General features: G+C 42.9%; 1 protein-coding gene and 1 non-coding gene across 2 annotated transcripts; one reads left to right on the plus strand and one right to left on the minus strand.

Annotated features, from left to right (window-relative positions):
- Positions 1-3,248: 3,248 nt before the first annotated feature.
- GPN3 (GPN-loop GTPase 3) lies at positions 3,249-18,555 on the minus strand. The gene is made up of 8 exons (XM_016225489.2): positions 18,456-18,555; positions 14,983-15,091; positions 12,801-12,968; positions 12,224-12,348; positions 10,753-10,868; positions 10,326-10,422; positions 4,386-4,514; positions 3,249-3,704 (listed from the first exon to the last, which is right to left on the minus strand). Exons 1-8 carry the CDS (start codon positions 18,501-18,503, stop codon positions 3,642-3,644), a joined length of 855 nt encoding a protein of 284 aa, XP_016080975.2. The 5' UTR covers positions 18,504-18,555; the 3' UTR covers positions 3,249-3,641.
- A 3,555-nt stretch (positions 18,556-22,110) lies between these two features.
- LOC114809550 lies at positions 22,111-22,248 on the plus strand. The gene has a single exon (XR_003757327.1). It is a non-coding gene; the product is annotated as a small nucleolar RNA SNORA7 (small nucleolar RNA).
- The last annotated feature ends 5,610 nt before the right edge of the window (positions 22,249-27,858 follow it).

The following is a 27,858-nucleotide window of genomic DNA, read 5'->3' on the forward strand; positions in this document are numbered from 1 at the left end:
GGAGCTCCACATGGGACAACCTGATCACCTTGTATTTCCCCCCATTGCTTAGAACAGTGCTCTGCCCATAGTAAGCACTTAACAAATACCATTATTTTTATTCTAGACTGTGAGCCAGTTGTTGCGTAGGGATTGTCTCTGTTGCCGAATTGTACTTTCCAAGCGCTTAGTACAGTGCTGTTTAGACTGTGAGCCCGTCATTGGGCAGGGATTGTCTCTGTTGCCGAATTGTACATTCCAAGAGCTTAGTACAGTGCTAGAGCACAGAGCACATAGTAAGTTCTCAATACTATTAAATGAACTGCACACAGTAAGTGCTCAATACGATTGAATAAATGAACTACCAGTGCTTGGCACATAGTAAACCCTTGAATACCATAATTGCTGTTATTACTGAGGGCTTACTGTGGACTGCACTGTACTAAGCGCTTGGGACAGTACAATATTACAGAGTTGGTAGACACATTCGCTGCACACAACCAAATTAGTGAATTGGATGGGAGTGCTTAGAACAGTGCTTGGCACATAGTAAGTGCTTAAACACCACCATCAATATTATCTTGGAAGTAGCCAGAACAGAACTTCCTCAAATCTGGAGCTGATCAGAGCTCAAATAGTACAGCTGGACATGGAGTTGGGCTGTAAATTCCCCTCCTCCCCACCACCCATTCTTGCTCAATCCTTTTTTGGCTCACTTCATTTGGAAAATTTTAGCATGTAAAATACCATATATCCATCAACAACTCCTCAGGACATTGTAGTAAGCCCTACTGCCTCCTTAACCCTCAGGAATTAGACTAGATCCCAGTTTCTTGGTTTTTTTCTTTTTTTAATGGTGTTTGTTAAGTGCTGTGCCACATGCTGTACTGAGCGCTGGGGTAGATAATAAGATACAAGCTAATCCTACTAGACACAATAAATGGGGCTCCATCTTAATCCCCATTTTACAGATGAGGTGCCAGGCAAGGGAAGAAGTGACTGGCCCAAGGTCACACAGCAGTCTGTGCAGGGCTCTATGAAAATAGGCTGGCATGTAAAAATCAATCATTGGTTTAGGGTTTACTGTGTGCAGAGCACTGTAATTAGGGCTTGAGAGAGTCCACAAGAGTTGGTAGACATCTGCCAACAAGAAGCTTATCAATTTAGAAAAGACAGACTTAAATTAAGTTAGAAGAAGTGGCAGAATTCACAGATATATTTATTTATGCATGGGGGGTGGGTTGACTATCAGTGTGCTTAAGGGCTAAGGGCCCCAGGGGCCCAATATTAAAGGTAACACAGGGGAGGGCCAATCGATTGGAGCAATGTCTCTGAGGAAAGAGGGGAAAAAAGTAATTCCCCCATCCCAGCCCCACAGCACTTATGTATATATCTGTAATTTATTTATATTAATGTCTCTCCCTCTAGACTGTAAGCTCATTGTGGGGAGGGCAGTGTGTCTGTTTAGTTATATTGTACTTTCCCAAGCACTTAGTACAGTGCTTTGCACACAGTAAGCACTGCATCAGTACAACTGAATGAATGATTGGACGAAGGCAGTAGTTTCATCATTACTAACACAATAGTCCTTATTGGAAGATTCCATGAGTTCACCTCCCCCGCACCCCCCCACCCCCATGAAAACTCAACCCCCTCTGTAAAGAATTTATACAGCTAAAATCAGGACAACGGAGATGTTTCTTGGCTGTTTATTTTGAAATAAACAATTAGTATATTTGACTGGATACCAGGAAAAATATTTGAAATACATAAATACCAAAAATAGTTTAACACATTTTAAAAAATAAATAGCTCCCCAAAGTATCAGATCACCTAACCATTTTGCCCAATATACTGAAACATGACCCACATACTGATCATTTTTTCTGAGATTATTTTCATACAATCAAATAATGTAAAAAAAAAGAATGGAAATTGAATTTCCTACAAAACACTATTATAAAAAATAGGGCAAGAACTTTGCCTGCTGCTGAATTCTAGCACATAGGATTATAAACTGTGATGTCCTTGAAAGGGAAACTATAATATTAGTTTGTGTGCATAAATTGCAGGATAAAGTGATTGCGCAGCATACAGTATAATTTGAGGTATTAAAAATATTTGAAGAAATATTTGGGAAATACAAATTACAGAATTAAAACAGCTCTACCTGTAAATCGGAGTAAAGGGATTTTAAATTAGATACAGATTTTGTCCTCAACAGCCTACAAAGTCAATATGCTAAAAAAAAAGGCTTTGTTTTTTTTGGGGAAAAAAGCCCTAAAAGTTCCTCATCCATCTTGGACTGAGGTAACATTACATTTTAGAACTATTTATTTCCTATCAGTCAGGGAACCTGGGTGGCAGAGGTTACTCATTATTATCCCTACTTAGTAACAACTAAGATCTGAGATGCACATTTAGAAACAGTTCTGCAATTATCCACAATAATGTATTCACTGATTTATATACACTCCTCTTGGACAGTAATCATGCCTACCAACTCTATTGTATTTTACTCCCCAAAGGACTTAGTATAAGGCTATGCACACAGCAAGGGCTCAATAAGCACCGTGGGTTGAATTATTAGATTTCATCGTTCAGATATCGTTTTGAAGAATCTAAATATAAAATCTTAGACTAGGTAGCCAATCACTTACTACAGATGGGCCTGGGAGTCATAAGGGCCTGGGTTCTAATCCTGACTCTGCCACCTGTCTGATGTGTGACCTTGGGCAAGTCATTTAACTTCTCTGTGCCTCAATAACCTCATCTAAGAAATGTGGATTAAGACTATGTGCTCGATGTGGGACATGGACTGTGACCAACCTGATTATCTTGAATTCATTCATTCATTCAATTGTATTTATTAAGCACTTACTGTGTGCAGAGCACTGTACTAAGCACTTGGGAGAGTACAATATAACAATGAACAGACACAATCCCTGCTCCCAACGAGTTTACAATCTACCCCAGTGCTCAGTACAGTGCCTGAAACATATTAATCTTTTTTAAAAAAAACCATTTAAATAAAATTCCAAATTGCAATGCCAGAAAGGGGCAAGTGTAGTTCAGAATCAACTTTGCATTTTCTATTTTATAAAAGGGTTTTGCTTTTATAAAAAAATATATATTTAATACATTTCATCCTTCAAATACTCTTCCACACATTAGGCCTCCCTCCCCACTCCAGCCAACCTCCCAATCCCAAAAAAGGGGGCTGAGGGGGTGCGGAGGTGCAATGAGACCAGAAAACAATGATTTTTAAATAGCTGGGAAAAGACTATGACTTTTTCTTGTATGTCAATTTTACAATAATTTGGAAAACCAATGAAAAAAACCCTAAATTTTGAAATTCAGCTACTTTTAATGTACATAGCAAAAGCAACAATTAAAAAAAGGTTAAATCTTACTGCCCATAAATGACAGCAAATCTTTCCAACTCAAAATTTAGTTCCTAAGAAGCTGCAGGTTTGCAGGGAGGATTGTTAGCTTTTAAATACTGAACTCTGGATTACTGATCTGAGCAAATCACATTGGAACAAGTATTCTTTCCAACTGAAGTTCAATATCACCTTGACCCAAACAGCTTCCTATGGGAAAAATAACTCAAGGCTCCCATAAGCTCTTCACATTTCATAAGCACACTTTTTGGAAAGTCTTCATTCATCCCCTCGGGCCTGAAAAAATTCATCAAACATGGATGATCTATCTTCTTCAGATTCCTGCCATAAAAAAAAAAGATTATTATTGGGCTGCCTCTTCTGAGTTTTTTTCTCTTTTGTACCTCTAAGTGAGGGATATTCTGATCAACTGGGCAAGATAAAACACAGTGGGAAACTCATTCTCACCTCATTCTCACATGAACCTGACTTACTAACCATACTAACTTGCGAATGTCAGTTTACATGACTTACTTCAGGTAAGAGAACACAAGACAACTCAGCACAACTCCTTTCGGTATAGTGTTAATGTTAAAGGTTTTTTTAAACAGTGTAGGCTATAACACAATTTGTTGGTGGCTTAGGCTTAGGAAGTCCAAGTAGTTGTAGAAAACTTTATTGAACACCCACATGGTGCGGTTGGTTCATTGAATTAGGCTCTTAGTATGTACCAATTAACTCTTTTGACCTCTCTAGTTATTTTTATGTTTGCCTCCCCCCTTTAAATGAAAAACTGCACCAATGCATACAAGTGCTAAGGAGGGAGTAAATAAATTAAAAATAAAGCATCATACCACAGAAGATATTCCCATCAAGAATAAAGTACTTAACAACTTGGATTTCGTAAGTCAAAAGCCAGTGTCTGGTTTACGGGTATTTAAATGCCCAAAATATTTGACATTTTGTCTTTAGAAGGAAAAGATGATTGAGACCAAAAAATCCCAACACAAAAATCAAACATACCTTTGGCTCCTTAAATTCCAAGTCTTCTCCATATTGAATAGCAAAGTCAATATGCTGCAGGACGATGTTCATGCTTTCTTCATCAGACTGATCATATGGTAAAAATCGAACCATGCTGTAGTCATCAATCTAAATGATAGGGATTTCAGAGAGGAGAACCCTAATGTTTCTGAATAAAATGTGTGGTTATCGTTCCTGCCAAAATTTATTTCTCATTTAATCAATTTCACGTTTGAAAAGAGTAAGAACGTGGGAAAATTAATTTTGAGGGTAACGCTTATCTAACTCTATGGGTGGAGTGGCTGATAGACACATCAGTTTGGGACCAGAATCATACAAGCAGACAAAATTCTCATTTAATAATAATAATAATTATGGTAATTGTGAAGCGCTTACTATGTGCCGAGCACTGTTCTAAGTGCTGGGGTGGATACAAGGTAATCAGGTTGTCCCACGTGGGGCTCAGTTTTAATCCCCATTTTACAGATGAGGGAACTGAGGCTTGCCCAAGGTCACACAGCAGACAAGTGGCAGAGCTGGAATTAGAACCCGTGTCCTCTGACTCCCAAGCCCGTGCTACTTCCACTAAGCCATGCTGCTTCCCATAAGCATTTCCAACTACTCATTTCCAACTACAGTTGCAACCTGCCATTTCATTTCCATCCCCTACAGAACTGTTCTTTTCCCTTTTTTTTCCACCACTTGGTACAGGGCTCTGCGCATAGTAGGTCCCCTACTATGCCCCCCAAGTCCCCTCCTCCAATTTTCTGAACCATGTTGATCCCTTTCTCACATTCCTTCTCTCATTCTCCATCCCTACATTGATCCTCGGGAACTTCAACATTCACATGGATGTCCCCGATGATCCTTCCACTGCCCACCTTCTCTCACTCTATACTCCATTGAAAATCCTGCTCCATCCCACTTCACACACTCACCAACTTGAGCACACACTTGATCTTATAATCTCGGGTAACTGTACGATATCTACCCTCAGCAATCTGAAATTCCTCTATCAGAGCACCACCTCACCTGCTTTTTCCCATATACCCACCCCCCTGCAAAACTGTCCTTTTCCCCTATAGAGACCTCTGTTTTTTTGATCAGCTCCAATATTCTATAGCTATCCTATCCTACCGTTTGGTTTCCATACCCAAGATACCTTCTCCTAATGCACAAATTGACACACTCGACACTACCCCCTCCACTAAACTCCCTTGTCCCCCTGTCCCTCCACCAGTCTCGTACCACTGACCGACAGCCCTGCATAGTCCACTTCTTCCACTCCTGTGTCTGGGCTGCGGAGGACTGTTGGAGGAAATCCAGACGCCTCTCTGACCTTGTTCACTTTAAATTCATTCATATCTGCTTCAATTCAGCCCTCTCCACTGCCCGACGACCATACTCCTCCTTCCTAATTCATTCCCATCCCCTGCCCCCATCAGTTTCCAGACATTTAATTCCCTTCTCAAACCTCCTGTCCTCCCTTCCCCACCACCTCTTTCCCCTGATGACTTGGCCACATACTTCATCAACAAAACTGAAATCGTTAAGTGTGATCTCCCTAAAATCTCCCCTGTTCCTCTCCAATCCCCACCCCTCCTCCACTCTCTTCAATTCTCCCTATATTCTCTGCAGTAACTCAATCTTTCTCTTCCTCTTTAAATCTTCCCCCCTCTATCTGTGCTACTGATCCCATCCCTTCAAACCTTTTAAAATACTCCCCCTTCCCCTTCTTCCCTCTTTGACTTTATTCATTCATTCAATAGTATTTATTGAGCGCTTACTATGTGCAGAGCACTGTACTAAGCGCTTGGAATGTACAATTCGGCAACAGAGACAATCCCTGCCCAATAACGGGCTCACAGTCTAAACAGGGGAGACAGACAGCAAAGCAAAGCAAAACAGAACAAAAGAAGACAACATCATCAAGATAAATAGAATCAAGGAGATATATACCTCATTAACAAAATGAATAGGGTAATAAATAATATATACAATTGAGCACAGTGCTGAGGGGAGGGGAAGGGGGAAGAGCAGAGGGTGAGAGGGAAGGGGAGGAGGAGCAGAGGGAAAGGGGGGGGGCTCAGTCTGGGAAGGCCTCCTGCAGGAGATGAGCTCTCAGTAGGGCTTTGAAGAGGGGAAGAGAGACTTCCATCTTCAACTGTTCACTTTCCAATGGCTTCTTCCCCACTGTTTTCAAATATGCTTATGTATCCCCTATCCTAAAAAAACCTTCCCTTGACCCAACTGCTCCCTCCAGTTATCACCCCATCTCCCTCCTACCATTTCTCTCCAAACTTCTGGAGAGAGTTGTTTCCACCTGCTGTTTCCACTTCCTCTTCTCCAATTCTTTCCTAGATCCCCCCTCCAATCAGGCTTCCGCCCCTTTGCAGAAATAGCCCTCTCTAAGGTAACCAATGACCTCCTCCTCACCAAATCTGGCTGCCTCCACTCCATCCTAATCCTCCCCAGACCTCTCAGCCATTTGACACTGTAGACCACCCCGTTCTCCTCGAAATTTTATCTAACCTTGGATTCCCTGACACTGACCTTCAGAGTTCCCAGTCCACAGCATTCCCCATCTATTTTTTTAAATGGTATCTGTTAAGCACTATTCTAAGCACTGGGGTAGATAAAAGATTATCAGGTTGGACACAGTCCCTGACTCACATAGGGCTCAGAGTCTAAACTGGAGGAAGGGAGATTTAATCCCCATTTTACAGATGAGGTAACTGAGGCACAGAGAATTTAAGTGGCTTGCCCAAAGTCCCAGAGCAAATCACCAGCAGAGCTAGGATTAGAACCCAGGTCATTCATTCATTCATTCATATTTATTGAGTGCTTACTATGTGCAGAGCACTGTACTAAGCGCTTGGAATGTATAATTCGGCAACAGAGAGAAACAATCCCTTCCCATTGACGGGCTTACAGTCTAAGAGACAGACAAAAACAATAGCAATAAATAGAATCAAGGGGATGTACATCTCATTAACAAAATAAATAGGTTGTTAAAAGTATATTCAAATGAGCAAATGAGCACAGTGCTGAGGGGAGGGGAAAGGAGGGGGGAGGAGCAGAGGGAAAGCGAGGGAAAGGGGGATTAGCTGAGGGGAGGTGAAGGGGGGCAGAGAGGCAGCAGAGGGGGCAGAAGGAAAAGGGGAAGCTCAGTCTGGGAAGGCCTCTTGGAGGAGGTGAGCTCTCAAAAGGGCTTTAAAGAGGGGAAGAGAGTTAGTTTGGTGGAGGTGAGGAGGGAGGGCATTCCAGGACAGCAGGAGGACGTGGGCCAGGGGTCAATGGTGGGATAGGCGAGAATGGGGGACGGTGAGGAGGTGAGCGGCAGAGGAGCGGAGCGTGTAGGGTGGGCAGTAGAAAGAGAGAAGGGAGGAGAGTTGGGGGGGGCAAGGTGATGGAGAGCCTTGAAGCCCAGAGTGAGAAGTTTTTGTTTTGGGCGAAGGTCGATAGGCAACCACTGGAGGTTTCTAAGGAGGGGAGTGACATGCCCAGAGCGTTCCTGCAGGAAGATTGATCCGGGCAGCAGAATGAAGAACAGACTGGAGCGAGGAGAGACAGGAGGAAGGGAGATCAGAGAGAAGGCTGACACAATAATCCAGCCGGGATATTATGAGAGCCTGTACCAGTAAGATAGCCATTTGGATGGAAAGGAAAGGGAGGATCTTGGCAATATTATAAAGGTGAGACCGGCAGGCCTTGGTGACGGATTAGATGTGTGGGGTGAATGAGATCCTCTGACTCCCAGGCCCGTGCTCTTTTCACTAGGCCACTCTGCTTCATCTCCATTATAAAATCTTACTTTCTCCAAGAGGCTTTCCACAATTAATTTTTCTTCGCTCCATGTCACTGCCTTTCTCTGCTATCATCTCTGCACTTTTGCACACAACTCACCACTTGAAGTTTGATATGCAAATATCACTTTACTATTCTGACCAATAAACTTATCACATAGACATATTCCCACTCTCTTTTTCCTATCTGTAAATATGTGTATGTTTGCCTCCTTTAGACTGTGAATTTCTTGAGGGCAGGGATTGTGTCTTCTATTTGTATTGTACACTCCAGAGCCCTTAATATAGCTCTGTTGCCCACAGCAGGGGCTTAAATACTACTGAGTGATTAGATTCATCCACCACGCCACTTCCCTTTCAGATATAGCAGAGAATTCAAACACCGAGTACCAAGCAGGTTGCCCGATGAAATTCCAGTCCCTTTAAAATTTTGCTTCTTCTGTCCACTGTCCTCTCTCACCTCTAGTATCAGAAAAAATCCTACTTTTCCGTTGACTACATTCTCGGCAGAAAAGCCTTTCTTTTCTACCAAATTCACCCTCCTCCCCACAAAACCCATAAACACAAAAGCTAATCCCATCAAAAACTCAGAACCTCTTTTTTGGAAGGCACAATTTTGTTGAAACCATAAGGTCTTGTAAATTTCAAGTAATAATAATGATTGAGATAGCTGTTAGGCACTGACTACATGTCAAGCACTGTACTAAACCCTGGGGTAGGTATATACAGATGAGAAATAACATCCATTTCCCCCAATACAATGTAAACTTCTTGAGGGCAGGGATATTACCAACTGTACTGTATCAATCAATCGTACTTATTGAGCACTTACAAAGGGCAGAGCACTGTTCTAAGTGCTTGAGAGAATACAATACAACAGAATTAATAATAATAATAATGTTGGTATTTGTTAAGCGCTTACTAGGTGCCGAGCACTGTTCTAAGCACTGGGGGAGATACAGGGTAATCAGGTTGTCCCACATGGGGCTCACACACTTTTAACCCCATTTTACAGATGAAGGACCTGAGGCACAGAGAAGTGAAGTGACTTGCCCACAGTCACATAGTTGACAAGTGGCAGAGCCAGGAGTCGAACTCATGACCTCTGACTCCAAAGCCCAGGCTCTTTCCACTGAGCCACGCTGCTTCTTAGCACCTGTCTGAATTAGCAGACAGGTTCCCTGCCCATAATGAGTTTACAGTTTAGAGGGGGAGAAAGACGCAGATAGAGTGCTTAGTACATTACTCTGCACAAAGTAAGTGTTCAATAAATACTATTATAGTGCCTGTCCCACATGGGGCTTAGAGTCTAATGGGGAGGGAAAATAGAAATCTTATTCTTATAGAAACAGCATGGATAGAGCAAGGACCTGGGAGTCAGAAGGTCATCCAATCACAGCTAATCCCAGCTCTGCCACTTGTCTGCTGTGTGGCCTTGGGCAAGTCACTTCATTTCTCTGTGCCTCAGTTACCTCATCTTTTAAAATGGGGATTGAAAACTAGGAGCCCCATGTAGGACAGGGACTGTGTCCAACCCAATTTGCTTGTATCCACCCCAGAGTTTAGTACAGTGTCTGGCACACAGTAAGCGCTTACCAAATGCCACATTTATTATTCCAGATTTTACAAAGGAAGAAACTGAGGCATGAAGAAGTGAAGTCACTTGCCCAAGGTCATGGAACAGGCAAGCAGTGGAGCTGGGAAGAGAGCCCATGTCTCCTGACTCCCAGGTCCATGCTCCTTCCACTACACCGAAGACTTTAAGAGGCAGCATGGCATGGAGGAAAAAGCATGGGACTGGCTATCAGGAGACCTTGGTTCTAAACCCGGCTCTGCTACTTGCCTGCTGAGTGACTTTGGACAGATCACTTAACTTCTCTGTCCCTTAGTTTCATCACTTGTAAAATGGGAATTAAATCCCTGCTCTCCTTCCCCCGCTTAGACTGTGCATTTCCCGTGGGACAGGAACTGTGGCCAATCTAATTATCTTTTCTCTCCCCCAGCACTTAGCACAATGCTTGGCACACACTAAGTGTTTACAAATACCGCAATCATTATTACTACATTTTAATATGGCAACAAAAGCATTGTGAGCACTTAAATTTCTAGAGATTATATTTTTACTGAAACTTACCAATCCACATATAGCTTTAGTCATTTTCTTGAACTTTTTACTTTTTAAGACACCTGAAGAATCCTCTATCAAAGAATACATATCTGGATCAAGAAACCTTAGAGTCAAAAGGGAGGGGTAATCAAGGGTGAGAAAGTAAAATTTTAAAATAAATGTTTTTATATTATTTACCATTTTAATAAATATACTGCCTTTTTTTTTAGTGGGGATCTGTTTCTCACTACAGTCTGCCCCAAACTGTGACCTGTACTGTTTGCTACTTACCCCAGCAAATTCACACCAGGCCCCGGTGTTTCGTCCAATCGCTGCAGGAAACTAAATTCCTTCCACCCCTTGCCCCACCCTTCACCCTGTTCCCCCCAGCCTTCTTGCCTCACCTCCCTGAACTCACTCTCCCCCCCACCACAGAATAATGTTAAGAACTTACTTCTCTATTTCCTTTTTAGCTTTCTTGCTCAGCAAATCCATTTTGGTCATAATATTGACCTGAGGAATTTCTAGAGACACCATTGCACTGAGTGCTGCCATGACACCAGAGATAAACTGAAGGAGGAAACAACAAAAGTAATATCAAAGGAAAATCTTTATCTGACCAAGTTCTTTGTAATCACGGGTTTCCACTAGGGAAGCATTATATCACATAGGCTCGATTATCCAACCTGACCTCTTGTTTGGGAACAGCGTAAAGAAGGAAAATTAAAAAAATGCCTCTCGCAGTGAAGATTGGTAATTTTTTTTTTTTTTGGTCTCAGCTGTTTGGGCAGTATGCACAACCAGAGTTTTCCAGCTTACGAGAAGCCTAGAATTTCTTCTAGGCTAGAAAAGCTGTCCAGACACGAAGGCACACTCTGGGCAAAAGATTTCTATCTTATGCAAAGGCTGTAGACCTCTGTTTTAGGGGGCTCTGGCTACTTGAGACAGATGGAAGAGCAAAATTAATCTGCAACAGAAGAACAGCCCCCACTAGTTAATCGAGATAATACCATACTAGTCAAGGAATGTATCTACCAGCACTAGTATATTCTACTCTCTCAGGCATTTAGCATGGACTCGGCACATAGAACGTGCTCATTAAATATCACTGATTGGTCAGTCAACTCTAAATTATCAGGGCTGATGAGGAAATAAACAAATAATCCAGAAACCTCCTTTCCTAAGTAAGAGCTGCTAACATATATAGCAAACTGGCCTAAATGTCATTTTCCTTACAGGTATTTATTGAGTGCTTACTATATGCCAAGCACTATATTAAGCACTAGGGCATATGCAACGTAATACTGTATTCTCCCAAGCACTTAGTACAATGCTTTGCATACGGTAATCGCTCAGTAAATATAACTGAATGAATGAAGGAAAGGTTGGATGGTCCCTGTCCCACATGGGGCTCTTTGTCTAAGTAGGAGGGAGAACAGGCATTGAACTGTTTTGCAGATGAGGTCACTGAGGCACACAGAACCTAAGTGACTTGCCCAAGGTCAGAGAGCAGGCAAGTGGCAGAACGGGGATTACAATCAAGGTCAACTAACTCCCAAGTCTATGCTCTTTCCACTAGACTACTCTGCTCCCTGCTGCTTTCCTTACCCCATCACCCCTTTTGGAGTTGCTAAAGAGCAATGAAATGATCCAAAAGAAATCAGAAAGAAGGAAAAGTGGGAGTAAGGAAGTCTGGAAAAATCAGCCCTGAAAAGCAGAGTTGGCATGACCACAAAATTACATCCACCATATTTTTCTTCAGTACAATCCTTATAATCTAAGTCTATCGCTTAATAATAATTTGTACCGTCAGACCACACACAAAGGTAAAATTTCAGAAACAGACAGAAGCGGTAAAGTACATGGAGCTTATTTTCAGCTATAACTGATGGAACTTTGCTCTTAGAATCATTTACAAATTATACCTTGAATGACTCCACCATAAACTGAGAATCCACCAGAAAAACACCACAGACGCGGAACTCCCATTGCTGTAATTGTTCAACCAACTGTCTCATCACTGGCAGGTGAGTATATAGTTCAATCTGCCCTAAAAGCATCCAGACAAAACTTTAGAAAGGAAAAAAAAGGTGTTGGAACGCAAAGGTGGTGCTCAGACCTGTGAGCTCCTTGAAGCTTGTCCCCTCCAAGTCTCCAGGTCCCGATAAAATCCCTCCTGCCTGTTACGTATCCCCGTTCACAAGCCAAAAAATTGGCACCTTTCATTAGGCCCTTTTATGGATATGCAGAAAATTATCAATATAATCATGAAACAGGAAGATAAGATTTTAAAAATTAGGTAGATGTGCCATCAATTAAGGGTAACAATCTCACCTAGATTCTTTCCCAAGTAATCATTCTAATAAATAACAGCAGGAAACCATACAGCAGCCCTAACACTGGCTCCCCAAATGCTTATTACAATTCAATTTTCTACCTTCAAATATCATCACTATAGCCCAGGAGGTGAAAAATGAACCAAAGTATTTGATGTCTGCTTACCTGGACAGTCAAAAAGGATATAATCATCTTCTACATGTCCAAGGCAGTTTTCAAGCCAGTCAAAATTATTAGCAAAGTATTCCATGCAAAATACCAAACCACCATTGGGACCAAACTTTAAGGAACCATCCTCCATTACATCATCCACTTCAATCAGCTCTCGGATATCTGAAATAACCAAGATTTCCAGAGTGTATTACAGCATTCCTAAAATAAACCAGGAAGCTCAGAGAAGCTCACGTGCATTGACTTATCTTTCCTACACATACCTGTTTGGGGTATAAGAAATACTGTTCAACAGAAGGAAAAATCAGGCATTGACATAGGGACCCTCCAAATTCACGACGAATGTACTTAGAACATCTCAAAATTTACACCCTATTTTGTGTTTATCAAATCGAATCTAACTTTATAACAAATTCCTACACTACATACATGAAACCCTGCCTGTCCTCATGGCTTCCCTCTTCTCCCTATCCCACATACCAACTACTTTGCTTAATGGGTTATTTTTTTAATGGTTTTTGTTAAGTGCTTACTAAGTGTGAGGCATGTACTAAATGCTGAGATAGATACAACATAGTCAGATTGGACACAGACCCTTTCCCTCATATTGTTGGCAGTCAGTCCCCATTTTACAGATTAGGTAACTGAGGCCCAGAGAAGTTAAATAACTTGTCCAAGGCTACACAGACCAGTGGCAAACCCAAGCTCCTTCCATTAGGTCATGCTGCTTCTCAATAATTTTGTCGTGGCTGGTCCCCTTCAGACAGGGTTAGAGGCTGGCAGTACTGGTAGGGACAACAGGGGTAGCTGCTATGGGTAAGGTCCCTTTCTTCCCCCAACGTCAGTGATTTCTCTTCTCCTGGAAACATTGTAACCTTAGTTTTTCTGATGCAGTTCTCTCCTCACTGATCCTCTCAGCCTCTTTCCCCAGCTCTTCTGCAGCCGCCCACTCCTAACTTTGGGGTCCTTCAGGATTTAGTTCTGAGTTCCCTTCTCTTCTCAATCTACAGTGACTCCCTTGGACAGCTAATCCACTCCCAAAGTTTAAACAATGCTTCTCTGCAGATAATTCCAAAATCCAGTTCTCTTCTCTGCAATCTCACATTTCCTCCTGCCTTCAGCCTATCTCAACACCTCAAGCTCAACATTGCACAACTAAACTCTTCATTAACTATCGCAAACCCACCTTATCCACCCTTTCTCTCATGCCCAAGCCTTGACATTACCCTTGACTCCTCCCTCTTTCAAGGCCCATTCTCTGTCTCCAATTCCTATCCACTTTTGCGTCTACAGCATTTCCAGAATCCAACCCTTCCTCTCCAAATTCCCACCACGCTGTTCCAAGGCACTTGTCAAATCCTGCCATGACTACTATATCAGCCTCCTTTCTGATTTCCCTGTCTCTAATCTCTCCCCTCTCCAGTCCTTACTTCACTTTTCTGCCTGGTTCATTTTTCTCAAATATCATTTGATACACATCTTCTCACCTGACTTGCCCACCCCTCTCCACATCAAGCAGAAACTTCAGAACTTTAGCTTTACAGTACTCAGTCAGCTTCCTACTCCCTTATTTCTCTGTGTTCTTTTCCCAGTGCACCCAGCTAACATGCTTCTCGCCCTTGTTTTGGTCTCTTTAGCCACTGACCTCTTCCTCGAGCCTGCCTCCCTCCCTCCCTTTCAATAAATGGCTTTTGTTAAGTGCTTACTATGTACCAGGCATTGGAGTAAGCACTGGAAGATAATCAAGTTGGACAAGATCAATGTCCCACAGGGAGCTCAGTCTTAATTCCCATTTTACAGGCATTACATGACTTGCCGGAAAGTGGCAGAGCTGGGACTGGAACTCAGGTCTTGGGACTCCCAGGCCCGTGCTTATTCCACTAAGCCATGCTGCTTTTCATGCTTCACATCCTCTTTTCATTCCCCTTTTCATTCCCTTCACATCCCACAGATGTCTGCTCTCCCCATATTCAAAGGCCTCAACATATGGAACACTGAGGAGCATACTTAAACCAGTGTTTTGTACTTCTTGTTTTATACAATAAGCAACATATCTTCTATCCTATGATCTAGTCAAGATGTATAATTATCCAGCTGCCTATTTGTTGGAGAGTTACCACTCTCTCACTTGGAGTTTTTCACCAAGAGAAATTAAATAATCTCATTTTGAACTCACCAGCCATCACAGAATAATTGAAGTGTTCTGCCGCTGGATCCAGGTTAACAACCTGAACTGATCGATTAAGGGTTTCACAGTGCTGTACCATTGTAGAACAGTAAGTACTCTAAAAGTAAAATAAATGAGATGAGTAGATGGCAATTATTAAAAACCCAGAGATCAATGTCAATCATAAACATACATATTCTAGCCTTCAAACAGCTTAATCTAGAGAAGATTTCTGTGACCCACAAACTTTTGCTAAATTAATAATGGGTATAACACGATGAAATGCTATCTTGTACAAAAGAACACCAGTTTTTATAAATGTAAATCTGAAGGCTACATCATACAAACTTCAATTTCAATCAAATAACACTATATTTATTAAGCGCTTACTGTGTGCAGATTGCAATACTAAGCACTTTTTAAAAATAGTATTTTTTAAGCATTTTCTATGTGCCAGGCACTGTACTAAGCACTCGGGTAGATACAAGCTAATCAGGATGGACAAAGTCCATGTCCCACACGGGGCTCACAGTCTTAATCCCCATTTTACAGATGATGGAACTGAGGCACGGAGAAGTTAAGTGACTTGACAACATCACACAGCAGATAAGTGGCAGACAAGCGCTTGGGAGAATAATAATAATAATGATGGTATTTGTTAAGCATTTACTATGTCCCAGACCCTCGGCTCAGTGGAAAGAGCAGGGGCTTGGGAGTCAGAGGTCATGGGTTCTAATCCACTTGTCAGCTGTGTGACTTTGGGCAAGTCACTTCTCTGTGCCTTAGTTACCTCATCTGTAAAATGGGGATTAAGACTGTGAGCTCCACGTGGGACAATCTGATCACCTTGTATCACCCCCCTCAGTGCTTAGAACAGTGCTTTGCATATAGTAAGCACTTAATAAATGCCATTATTAGTAGTAAGTGCTGGGGTGGACACAAGCAAATCAAGTTGGACACAGTTCCCATCCCATGTGGGGCTCACTGTCTCAATCAGAGTTGGTGGACACATTCCCAGCCCACAGACGAGCTTATGGTCTTTCCCCAAATTCTTGACTATCTAAATCCTCAAATCAAATGCCACAATTATTATTATTATTATGGCCCCCACTTCCTCTCCCCAAAACCCCTTTATCCCTCGCTTCCAGCTTCAAAGCTCTGCCACTAGTCTGCCATTTGACCTTGGGCAAGTCACTTCCCTTCTCTGTGCCTCAGTTATCTCATCTGTAAAATGGGGATTAATGATGATGACGATGATGATGATGGTATTTGTTAAGTGCTTACTATATGCCAAGTACTGTCCTAAGCGCTGGGGGAGATACAAAGAAATCAGGTTGTCCCACATGGGGCCCATGGTCTTAATCCCCATTTTACAGATAAGGGAACTGAGGCACAGAGAAGTGAAGTGACTTGCCCAAGGTCACACAGCTAAGTGGTGGAGGCAGAATTAGAACCCATGACCTCTGACTCTCAAGCCCAGGCTCTTGCCACTAAACCACGCTGCTTCTCTAAGATTAAGACTGAGAGACCCATGGGGGGGGGGGCAACCTGATTACCTTGTATCTACCCCAGGGCTTAGAACAGAGCTTGGCACAAAGTAAGCACTTAACAAATACCATTTAGAGAAGCAGTGTGGCTCAATGTAAAGAGCACGGGCTGAGGAGTCAGGGATCATGGGTTCTAATCCCGGCTCTGCCACTTGTCAGCTGTGTGACTTTGGGCAAGTCCTTTCCCTTCTCTGTGCCTCAGTTACCTCATCTGGAAAATGGGGACTAAGACTGTGAGCCCTACTGGGACAATCTGATCCCCTTGTATCCTCCCCAGCGCTTACAACAGTGCTTTGCACAAAGTAAGTGCTTACCAACCGTCATTATTATTATTATCCCAGCTCCGCCACCTGTCAGCTGTGTGACTTTGGGCAAGTCACTTCACTTCTCTGTGCCTCAGTTTCCTCATCTGTAAAATAGTGATTCAGACTGTGAGCCCCACTGGGACAACCTGATTACCCTGTATCTCCCCAGCGTTTAGAACAGTGCTCGGCATATAGTAAGCACTTAACAAATACCAACATTATCAGCATGTTCAGTGGGAAGAGCCTGGGCTTAGGAGTCAGAGGTCATGGGTTTTTATCCCAATTCTGCCACTTGTCAGCTGTGTGACTTTGGGCAAGCCACTTCACTTCTGTGGGCCTCAGTGACCTCATCTGTAAAATGGAGATGAAGAATGTGAGCCCCACGTGGGACAACCTGATCAACGTGTGTCCTCCCCGGCATTTAGAACAGTGCTTTGCCCACTGTAAGCACTTAACAAATGCCTCCAATATTATTATGACTATTGTTCCCGTGGCATTCCTTCCCGGTTGGTCTCCTCCGGTTACTGTTTAATAACGAGAGAAGCAGTGTGGCTTAGTGGAAAGAGCACAGGGGAGATACAAGGAAATCAGGTTGTTCCAAGTAGGACCCATGACAACCAGATCATCTTGTAATAATAATAATAATGTTGGTATTTGTTAATCGCTTACTATGTGCAGAGCACTGTTCTAAGCACTGGGGTAGATACGGGGTCATCAGGTTGTCCCTCGAGAGGCTCACAGTCGTCACCCCCATTTTACAGATGAGGTAACTGAGGCACAGAGAAGTGAAGTGACTTGCGCACAGTCCCACAGCTGCCAAGTGACAGAGCCGGGATTCGAACCCATGACCTCTGACTCCCCAGCCCGGGCTCTTTCCACTGAGCCCCGCTGCTTCCCTAAGAACAAGACTATTAGCATCACGTGGGACAACCTGATGACCCTGCATCTCCCCCGGCGCTTAGAAGAGTGCTCTGCACATAGTAAGCGCTTAACAAATACCAACATTATTATTATTACTCTCTGTGCCTCAGTGACCTCATCCATAAAATGGGGATGAAGACTGTGAGCCTCACGTGGGACAACCTGATGACCCTGCATCTCCCCCAGCGCTTAGAACGGTGTTCTGCACACAGTAAGCGCTTAACAAATACCAACATTACGGGAAGCAGCGTGGCTCAGTGGAAAGAGCCCGGGCTTGGGAGTCAGAGGTCATGGGTTCGAAATCCCGGCTCTGCCACTTGGCAGCTGGGTGACTGTGGGCGAGTCACTTCACTTCTCTGTGCTTCACTGACCTCATCCGTAAAATGGGGATGAAGACTGGGAGCCTCACGTGGGTCAATCTGATAACCCAGTATCTCCCCCAGCGCTTAGAACAGTGCTCTGCACATAGTAAGCGCTTAACAAATACCAACCTTATTATTATTAACAGTAACATAATATATTATAATCAAATAATAAACACTAAATAATAATAAATATAACCATAAATAATATAATATATTATATAATAATAGCATTACTGTTATTGCCCCAGCGCTTAGAACAATGCTCAGCACCTATTAATGATAATTATTTTATGAATAGTAGCTTCCTGTCCTCCTTGGGCTCTTGGCCCCCCGTAGGGCCTTACCTTTCCGCTGCCCGCAGGACCCATGACCAGCTGGGCGAAGCGAGGCATGGTCGACCAGCCGCTCGGGCTCCGGCCTCCTTCCCCCCAGGACGGTCTGACTTCTGGAACGGAAAGACCAATGGGAGCCAAGCTCCCGCCCTCCGCTACGGATGCCCGCAGCACCCAAAATTACCCCCTCGACCTGGCCTGTCCGAACGCAGCCGTTGCTGCTGCTGCTGCTCCTGCTGCTGCTCCTGCTCCTGCTGCTCCTGCTCCTGCTCCTGCTCCTGCTGCTGAAGTCCCGCCGGCCCCTAACACTGACTGCGCAAATGTAGAGAAAGCCCCTCCTCTTGGGCTGCGAGGTCTACTAGTAATAACAATTTGGTATTTGTTAAGCGCTCACTATGTGCCAGGCACTGCTCTAAGCGCTGAGTAATAATAATAATGATAATAATAATGTTGGTATTTGTTAAGCCCTTACTATGTGCCAAGCACTGCTCTAAGAGCTGGGTAATAATAATAACGTTGCTACTTGTTAAGCCCTTACTATGTGCCAGGCACTGCTGTAAAATCTGGGTAATAATAATAATAACGTTGCTACTTGTTAAGCCCTTACTATGTGCCAGGCACTGCTGTAAAATCTGGGTAATAATAATAATAACGTTGGTACTTGTTAAGCCCTTACTATGTGCCAGGCACTGCTGTAAAATCTGGGTAATAATAATAATAACGTTGGTACTTGTTAAGCCCTTACTATGTGCCAAGCACTGCTCTAAGAGCTGGGTAATAATAATAATAATAACGTTGGTACTTGTTAAGCCCTTACTATGTGGCAAGACTGCTCTAAGTGCTGGGTAATAATATTCATTCAATAGTATTTATTGAGCGCTTACTATGTGCAGAGCACTGTACTAAGCGCTTGGGATGAACAGGTCGGCAACAGATAGAGACAGTCCCTGCCGTTTGACGGGTTTACAGTCTAATAATAACGTTGGTATTTGTTAAACCCTTACTGTGTGCCAAGCACTGCTCTAAATGCTGAGTAATAATACCCTTACTATGTGCCAGGCACTGCTCTAAGAACTGGGTAATAATAATAATAATAATAATGACGTTGGTATATATTAAGCTCTTACTATGTAGCAAGCACTGCTCTAAGAGCTGGGTAATAATAATAACGTTGGTATTTGTTGAGCCCTTACTATGTGCCAAGCACTGGTCTAAGTGCTAGGTAATAATAATAACGTTGGCATTTGTTAAGCCCTTACTATGTGCCAAGCACTGGTCTAAGCGCTGGGTAATAATAATAACGTTGGTATTTGTTAAGCCCTTACTATGTGCCAAGCACTGTTCTAAGCCCTGGGTAATAATAATAATAATAGTGTTGGTACTTGATAAGCGCTTACTATGTGCCAAACACTGTTCTAAGCGCTGGGTAATAATAATAATGTTGGTACTTGTTAAGCGCTTACTATGTGCCAAGCACTGTTCTAAGCGCTGGGATAGATAGAAGGTAATGAAGTTGTCCCACCTAGGGCTCACAGTCTTAATCCCCATTTTATAGATGAGGTCACTGAGGCCCAGAGAAGTGAAGTGACTTGCCCATAGTCACACAGCTGACAAGTGGCAGAGTTAGGATTAGAACCCACGACCTCTAACTCCCAAGACCGGGCTCTTTCCACTGAGCCACACTGCTTCTCTAGGCATGCACAGTCTCATTCTGCACTTCATTCTGGGGATCTGAGTATGTCATCTTGATAAAGGAGACCTGTTTCATAGCTCTCAAAACCAGGTATTTTTTCTGGCTTATATAATACTTGTATGTAATAGTTTCATGAAATATCTAGAGGCTGAAGCAGCATGGCTCAGTGGACAGAGCATGGGGCTTGGGAATCAGAGGTCGTGGGTTCTCATCCTGACTCTACCACCTGTCAGCTGTGTGACTTTGGTCAAGTCATTTAACTTCTCTGTGCCTCAGCTACCTCATCTGGAAAATGGGGATTGAGACTGTGAGCCCCATGTGGGACAACCTGATTACCTTGTATCCCCCTCTAGTGCTTAGAACAGTGCTTGGCACATAGTAAGCGCTTAACAAATACCATTATTATTATTATTATTGTTATTATGAACTTCTTGAGGGAGACGCTTTGAAACAACAACGACAAAAACGTCAGGACCTGATACTTTTCAACTACTCCTAACCCTCATTGCTTCAGTAATTTATTATTCTGATATTTGAGTTGATGACATCTGTATGCTTTCATGTATTTTGTCTTTTAGGACCTTCCCAAATACATGCCCAACTTTCCATCACACTTTCAGGCACTGATTGGTTTTCGTGTTCCAAATCCCAGTAAAATGTATTTTGGTTACTTGGGAAGCCCTGCTTTTATTTTATATTTTTTACCTATTGGCTTTTTAAATATTTTATTGTTATTTTGGGAAAATAATTAATTTTAAATACTTGTAAATGATATTTTCATCAATTTATCTTAGCACAAGTTACTCCATCAAGAGGAGTGATTTGAAAATTTCATTAATTTTCTTGAATAGCTATATTTAATCAAGTAAGCCTTATTAACTCTTTCCTTATTAACTTATAATCTGTTTATTTTTTTTAATCTAGTCAGGAGTGAAACCAGTGTGATCAACTAGAAAGAGCTCCGGAGACCTGGGTTCCAATCCCAGCTCCATCACTTGTCAGCTGGGTCACCTTGAGCTAGTCACTAACCTTCTCTGTGCCTCAGTTTCTTCATTTGTAAAAATGGGGGTTAAATATCTGGACTCACTCCCTCCTTCTTAGACTCTGAGCCCCACATGGGACAGGGACTGTGTCCAACTTGGTTGTATCTTCCCCTGAACTTGGCGCAGTCCTTGGTACATAGTGCTTCACAAATGCAACAGTAACATTGCAACAAATGAAACAAATGCAACAAATGCAAATGCAATAGTAGAAATGCAGTGCTTAGTACAGTACTCTGCACACAGTGCTCAATAAATACCACTGATTGTTCTAGCTGACAGTTAACCCTACTGATTTAATTGTTATGATGAGGAATAATGTTTAGGACTTTGATTTTATTTATTCCAACTTCTATGCAATAAATCATATAATGTACATATTCCTCATTGAATGTTTCATTAATGTGCACTCAGTTCTGCCATTAGTCTTATGACTTGTCTGACTGTTGTTAGGTAACTAAGAAATATTCGACTAGAACTTGAGCCTATTGGTCACCAGGTAGTGTGATACTGGAAGAAATGCTAATGGACAAGATCGTAAGCCTCGTGTTAAAGGAGAACTGAATGTACTCATAGACATTGCTATTGTTCTTGTCTGTTCCTCTCCCCCAATTAGACTGTAAGCCTGTCAAAGGGCAGGGACTGTCTCTATCTGTTACCGATTTGTACTTTCCAAGCGCTTAGTACAGTGCTCTGCACATAGTAAGTGCTCAATGAATACTATTGAATGAATGAATATACCCAAGGGAGAGAAGAAAAGGAGGTGTGTTCGAAGAAGGGACAGAAGGAGGCTGAGGGAGGCATACACCAAGAAAAAATGAGTGCTCACAAAAACCAATCTATTTTCCCACATAGCCCTTCGTTGCAGGGCAAATTGGAATAACAATGAGGAAAAGAGCTAGTATATGAAATAGTGGCAGCTACAACCATGCTCCCCCTCTCAGGGTCACACCTGGAGAGTTTCCAGTACTCTACCAGTCCTGACTACAGGAGGGAGAGTCAAGCAGAGACATATCCATTCCATTCCTAGCTTGGACAGTGGCTAGTGAGTAGAAGGCAATCTGCTACAAGTCAAAACTCACCTGTACTGTGCAGGAGCGGCATGGGAGAGTGTCGAGGCCAGAGACTAAAGTTTACTGCACAGAAGAGGCAATGGTAAACCATTTCCCGATTTTGACCAAAAAAATTCCATGGATACACTACCAGAACAATTGCAGATGGAGGTGGGGGGGTTCTGGGAGAGATGTGTCCATGGCGTCGCTATGGGTTGGAGATGACAGCATAAGACAAGACAAGACAGCCATGCTCATGTTGCCAGAGCAGTTGTCGGTTTGACTCATTTCCTCGTGTGAAACCCTTTGGACTTAGTGGATATATAAAAATCAGCCAGCCAGTAGTGGTGACAGAAGCTGGTTTGTATAGAGTTGAGGGAAACATTTGATTGGGGCAGGGGGAAGAGTGGGAGAGAAACGGCACCTCTTCTGCTGCCCACTATCTCCTCTGGGCAAAAGTGACTCCCAGTAATCAGGGGCATCTCACCTCAGCCTGGGAACTGGGAAAATCATGGCTGGAGATGGTTGCTATCCCTCTTAAATCCCTTTTATCCTCCAATGGAAATCCTCCTTGGGGTGTGTGAAGGGAAGAGGAAAGTGCTTATTAGACTATTGGCATACTATAAGTGCACAGTAAATACTATCGATTGTTTTAAGAATAAAACCTCAATTTTTGGTGAGGGTGGCTCTACAAATGCCCCAAATCTCCTGTCCAACTCAAGTCATATATTTTTTAAAAGTTCAATACCAGAAATATTTTAATATTAAAAATATTTTTAAATCACTAAAAAATGAAAAATGGTAAGGTCCTTTGGCACTTCATTGCTAAAAACAATAACCAACAATTTTTCTGTGGAAATGAGATGTGGGGAAGTAAGTCTGATGGATAGGACCGTGGTCCCTCTGATTCCTCTCTCCTCCTACCACTGCTGATTAAAGGGGAACTCTTTGAAAGTGCACATTTTGGAAATCTGGTGGGCTACACAGAGAGGACTAACTGTGTTCTAAAATAAAATCCTTTTAAAGGAACAGTTAGGAACATGAGGTTTGAAACTAACCAATGGGAAAGAGCTTATGAACATTCATTTCCATTTAGAATTCCTTGCTAGGAGAATAAGGTGTGGGTGAAGACTAACAAGGAGATATGAAAAGTAAAACACTGAAAGTGAATTGAACTTAGTGACCTTGTCTTTTCATTCTGCTCCTTCAGATTCCTAAAAAACTGCTAATAATTATAGTTATTTATACAGTTTATTTTTAACAGATCAGCTGTGGACCACTGTTACCAGAATCCAAAATGTTCTGGTAAGTGCTGCATTTGGAGTAGATAATAAGTATAATTACGAGAGTTCAAGGAAGACAATTTTCTTGAAAGTATGAACTCAAAGATGTTTTTAGATTAGCATAGTTTGTGAGTTTATCTTCAATTGCTTTTTTTGTTACTCTCTCTCACATGGAACAAGGAAATTAAAATTATTTTTTAAACTATGTTGGAATATAAGAGTTTTATTTTGTTGTACTTTCTGAGGTTAGTTGAAGAGCCAGGCTTGGTCTATACAGAGAAAGAGTATTAAATTAAATTACTTAAATTACTCTACAGAAGAAGAGTATTAAATTGTCACTTCAAATTATGGTAAGATTAGTTCCATTTTTGAGGGAAACAACAGTACTTATAATATGTTCACACATCTCTACTGGGGTATTTTCCCCAAATTTCTTACTAGCACTTTTTCAGACCTACACTATTTTTGTTTCTACATTATTTACTCTCTTTACATTACATTATATTACTGTATTTACATTGCAGCTCACATTCTCCATTCCTCCCCAGATTACCTTCACATTGTGCTTGATTATTTGACTCTTCCACCTCCGACCCCTAGCTGTACATGCTCCTGCCTGGAATCTCCTCCTTCAAATCTGCCCAACCTTCCTATCTTCAAAGCCCTTCTGAAATCCCGCCTCTTCCAGGAGGCTTTCCCTGATAATTTTTTTCTCCCTAGATCACATCCTCCCAGCTATCATCTTAGCAGTTTTTCATCACCTCAGCCACCAATCAATATTATCGACTGAGCTCCTACTGTGTGTCTAGCCCTGTTCTAAATGCTTGAGGAAGGACAAAAAAAGAATCAGTAGTCATTATCCCTGCCCTCTAGTACTTTACAACTTAGCAGGGTGGGAAGGGACACTAAAACACCTTACAAATAGAAAGCTGAGTATAAAGCTATGTGCCCATATGCTAACGACATTGTGAGCACCCAAGTTCTTAGGTGATGTGTAAGTCGAGGTATATATAAGAATAATAATGTTAAATAATGTTGGTATTTGTTAAGCGCTTACTATGTGCCGAGCACTGTTCTAAGCGCTGGGGAAGACAAAGGGGAATCAGGTTGTCCCACGTGGGGCTCACAGTCTTAATCCCCATTTTACAGATGAGGGAACTGAGGCACAGAGAAGTTAAGTGACTTGCCCACAGTCACACAGCCGACAAGTGGCAGAGCTGGGATTCGAACTCATGAGCCCTGACTCCAAAGCCCATGCTCTTTCCACTGAGCCCCGCTGCTTCTCCAAGAAGTAAATTGGGGAAGGCTTCCCAGAGATGTGATTACAGAAAGGTTTTGAAAGTAGAGTTGTCCACAAGATGTGAAGGTGGAAGGAGTTTCAGGCAGGAGGGAGGTTGTGAGCAAGAGGTAGGTGTTAGGAGAGAGAACAAGGCATAGTGTGTAGGTTGCCTTGAGAGGAATAAAGTATGTGAGTTGGAATGGCATGGGAAGAGAGGGGGGAGTGGATCCCTAAGAGGGAAGAGTTGATTAATTTAGAGTATTCAGGCACTCAGAAATCCATATACCATTTTTGTACATATTTAATGACATATTCTACTAGTTTCTTCCTTTTGTGTGTAAATTATGCTGTTTTTCTTCCCCATTAAGTGGCAAGCTCCTTATGGACAGGGATTGTGTTTTCTTCTTATTGTACTCTCCCAAATGCTTTGTATAGGGGTCTGTACACAATTGGCTAAACAATAGTGCGTACTGAGGTTTGGTTGACTGATCACTTTAATACAAAATACCATAAAAAAAACACAATCTTGTCATTCCTGAATCCAAAATTATTTCATTTGAGCAAGGGAATGGAAACTTGTATTAAAAATGTACTCACTTCAGAGATGGCCATGCTATTAGGTCTTTTGAGGGCAGAAAAGGAAATAGTAAAAGCAAAATCAGGGCGGCATCCCCAGCCTCCGACCCATCGGATATCCTTGCTGCCTCATCCAGGGCCTGTGATCCCTTCCTGCTTTGCACCATCTTGACAGGAAAGCCAGAAGCAGGGGCAAGCAGCATAGCCTAGTAGAGGCTGGGAGTCAGAAGGACCTGGGTTCTACTTCCAGCTCTGCTACTTGTCTGCTGTGTGACCATGGGCAAGTCACATAATTTCTCTGTGCCAGTTATGTCATCTGTAAAATGGTGATTAAGACTGTGAGCCCCTTGTATGTCAGAGACCGTGTCTAACCTGATTAACTTGTATTTACCCTAATGCTTAGTACAGTGCCCCTCTTCCTTCTCCATCTCCCCCACTCTTGACCCCTTCCTCTACTTTCCCACCCTTCCCAACAGAATTTTCAGAGATCTCTTTTCAAGTGCCACCTCTTCCACCTATACTTTGGACCCTATTCCCTCTCACCTTATAAAAACTTTCACCCCTTCCCTCCTCCCCTCCTTAATTTCTATCTTCAACTGCTCACTCACCAACAGCTTCTTCCCCTCTGCCTTTCAACATGCGCACGTCTCGCCATTTTAAAAAAACCCTCTCTTGATCCCACTGCCCCCTCCAGTTATAGCCCCATCTCCCTCCTACCTTTCCTTTCCAAACTCCTAGAGCAAGTTGTCTACACTTGCTGCCTCAAATTCCTCAACTCCAACTCTCTCCTGGACCCCCTCCAATCTGGCTTCTGTCCCCTCCACTCCACCGAAACTGACCTCTCAAGGGTCACCAATGACTCCTTCTTGCCAAATCCAATGGCTCCTACTCTATCCTAATGCTCCTCGACCTCTCAGCTGCCTTTGACACGGTCGATCATCCCCTCTTCCTCAACACATTATCCAACCTTGGCTTCACGGACTCCATCCTCTCCTGGTTCTCCTCATCTCTCTGCTGTTCATTCTTGGATTCCTTCACGGGCTCCTCCTCCCCCTCCCATCCCCTAACTGTAGGGGTTCCTCAAGGGTCAGTTCTTGGTCCCCTTCAGTTCTCCATCTATACTCACTCCCTTAGTGAGCTCATTTGCTCCCACGGCTTCAACTATCATCTCTATGCAGATGACACCCAAATCTACATCTCCTCCCCTGTTCTCTCCCCCTCCCTCCAGGCTCATATCTCCTCCTGCCTTCAGGATGTGTCCACCTGGATGTCTTCCCGCCACCTAAAACTTAACATGTCTGAGTTCCATATCTTCCCTCCCAAACCCTGTCCTCTTCCTGACTGTCCCATCACTGTAGATGGCACTACCATCCTTCCCATCTTACGAGCCTGCAACCTTGGTGTTATCCTTGACTCTGCTCTCTCATTCACCCCACACATCCAATCCGTCACCAAAACCTGCCGGTATCACCTTCACAACATCGCCAAGATCCACCCTTTCCTCTCCATCCAAACCTTTACCTTGCTGATACAATCTTTCATCATAACCCGAATGGATTACTGCATCAGCCTCCTTTCTGATCTCCCAACCTCCTGTCTCTCCCCACTTCTATCTAAACCTCACTCTGCTGCCTGGATTATGTTTCTACAGAAACACTCTGGGCATGTCACCCCACTCCTCAAAAACCTCCAGTGGTTACCTACCAACCTTCGCACGAAGCAAAAACTCCTGACTCTTGGCTTCAAAGCTGTCTATCCCCTTCCCCCCTCTTACCTCCCTCCCTTCTCTCCTTCTCCAGCCCAGTTCCTACACTCCATTCCTCTGGTGCCACTAACCTCCTCACTCTCCCTTTTTCTCACCAGTCCCGCCATCAACCCCTGGCCCACATCCTACCTCTGGCCTGGAATGCCCTCCCTCCTCACATCTGCCGAACTCTCTTCCCCTCTTCAAAGCCCTGAAAGCTCACTTCCTCCAGGAGGCCTTCCCAGAATAAACCCTCCCTATTCCCCCTACTCCCTCCCTCTGCCCTACCCCCTTCCCCGCCCCACAGCACTTGTACATATGTACATATTTGTACATATTATTCTATTTTTAATGATATATACATTTTTATATATAACTCTATTTTAATGCCTGTCTACTTGTATTGTTTTGTTGGCTGCCACCCCCTTGTGGACTGGAAGCCTGTTGTTAGGTAGGGATTGCCTCAGAGTACAGTGCTCTGCACACAGTAAGGGCTCAATAAATACGATTCAATGAATGAATGAATGGCACATAGTAAGCACTTAAATGCCACAATTATTTTTTGCATCCATAAAACTACGATTTGGGCAGGATGCAATGGCTGGGGAACCTGCCACCCATCTACTCTTTCCCCAGGCTTCATATAGTGCTTTGCACACAGTAAGTACTTAATAAATACTATTACTCATACTAGTAAAAGTTGAGTGGGAAGTAAAAATAGGTTTCAGGCAAACCCTGGATTTTGTGA

Source organism: Ornithorhynchus anatinus, chromosome 2 (assembly GCF_004115215.2).
Source record: "Ornithorhynchus anatinus isolate Pmale09 chromosome 2, mOrnAna1.pri.v4, whole genome shotgun sequence".
Lineage (NCBI taxonomy): Eukaryota > Metazoa > Chordata > Mammalia > Monotremata > Ornithorhynchidae > Ornithorhynchus > Ornithorhynchus anatinus.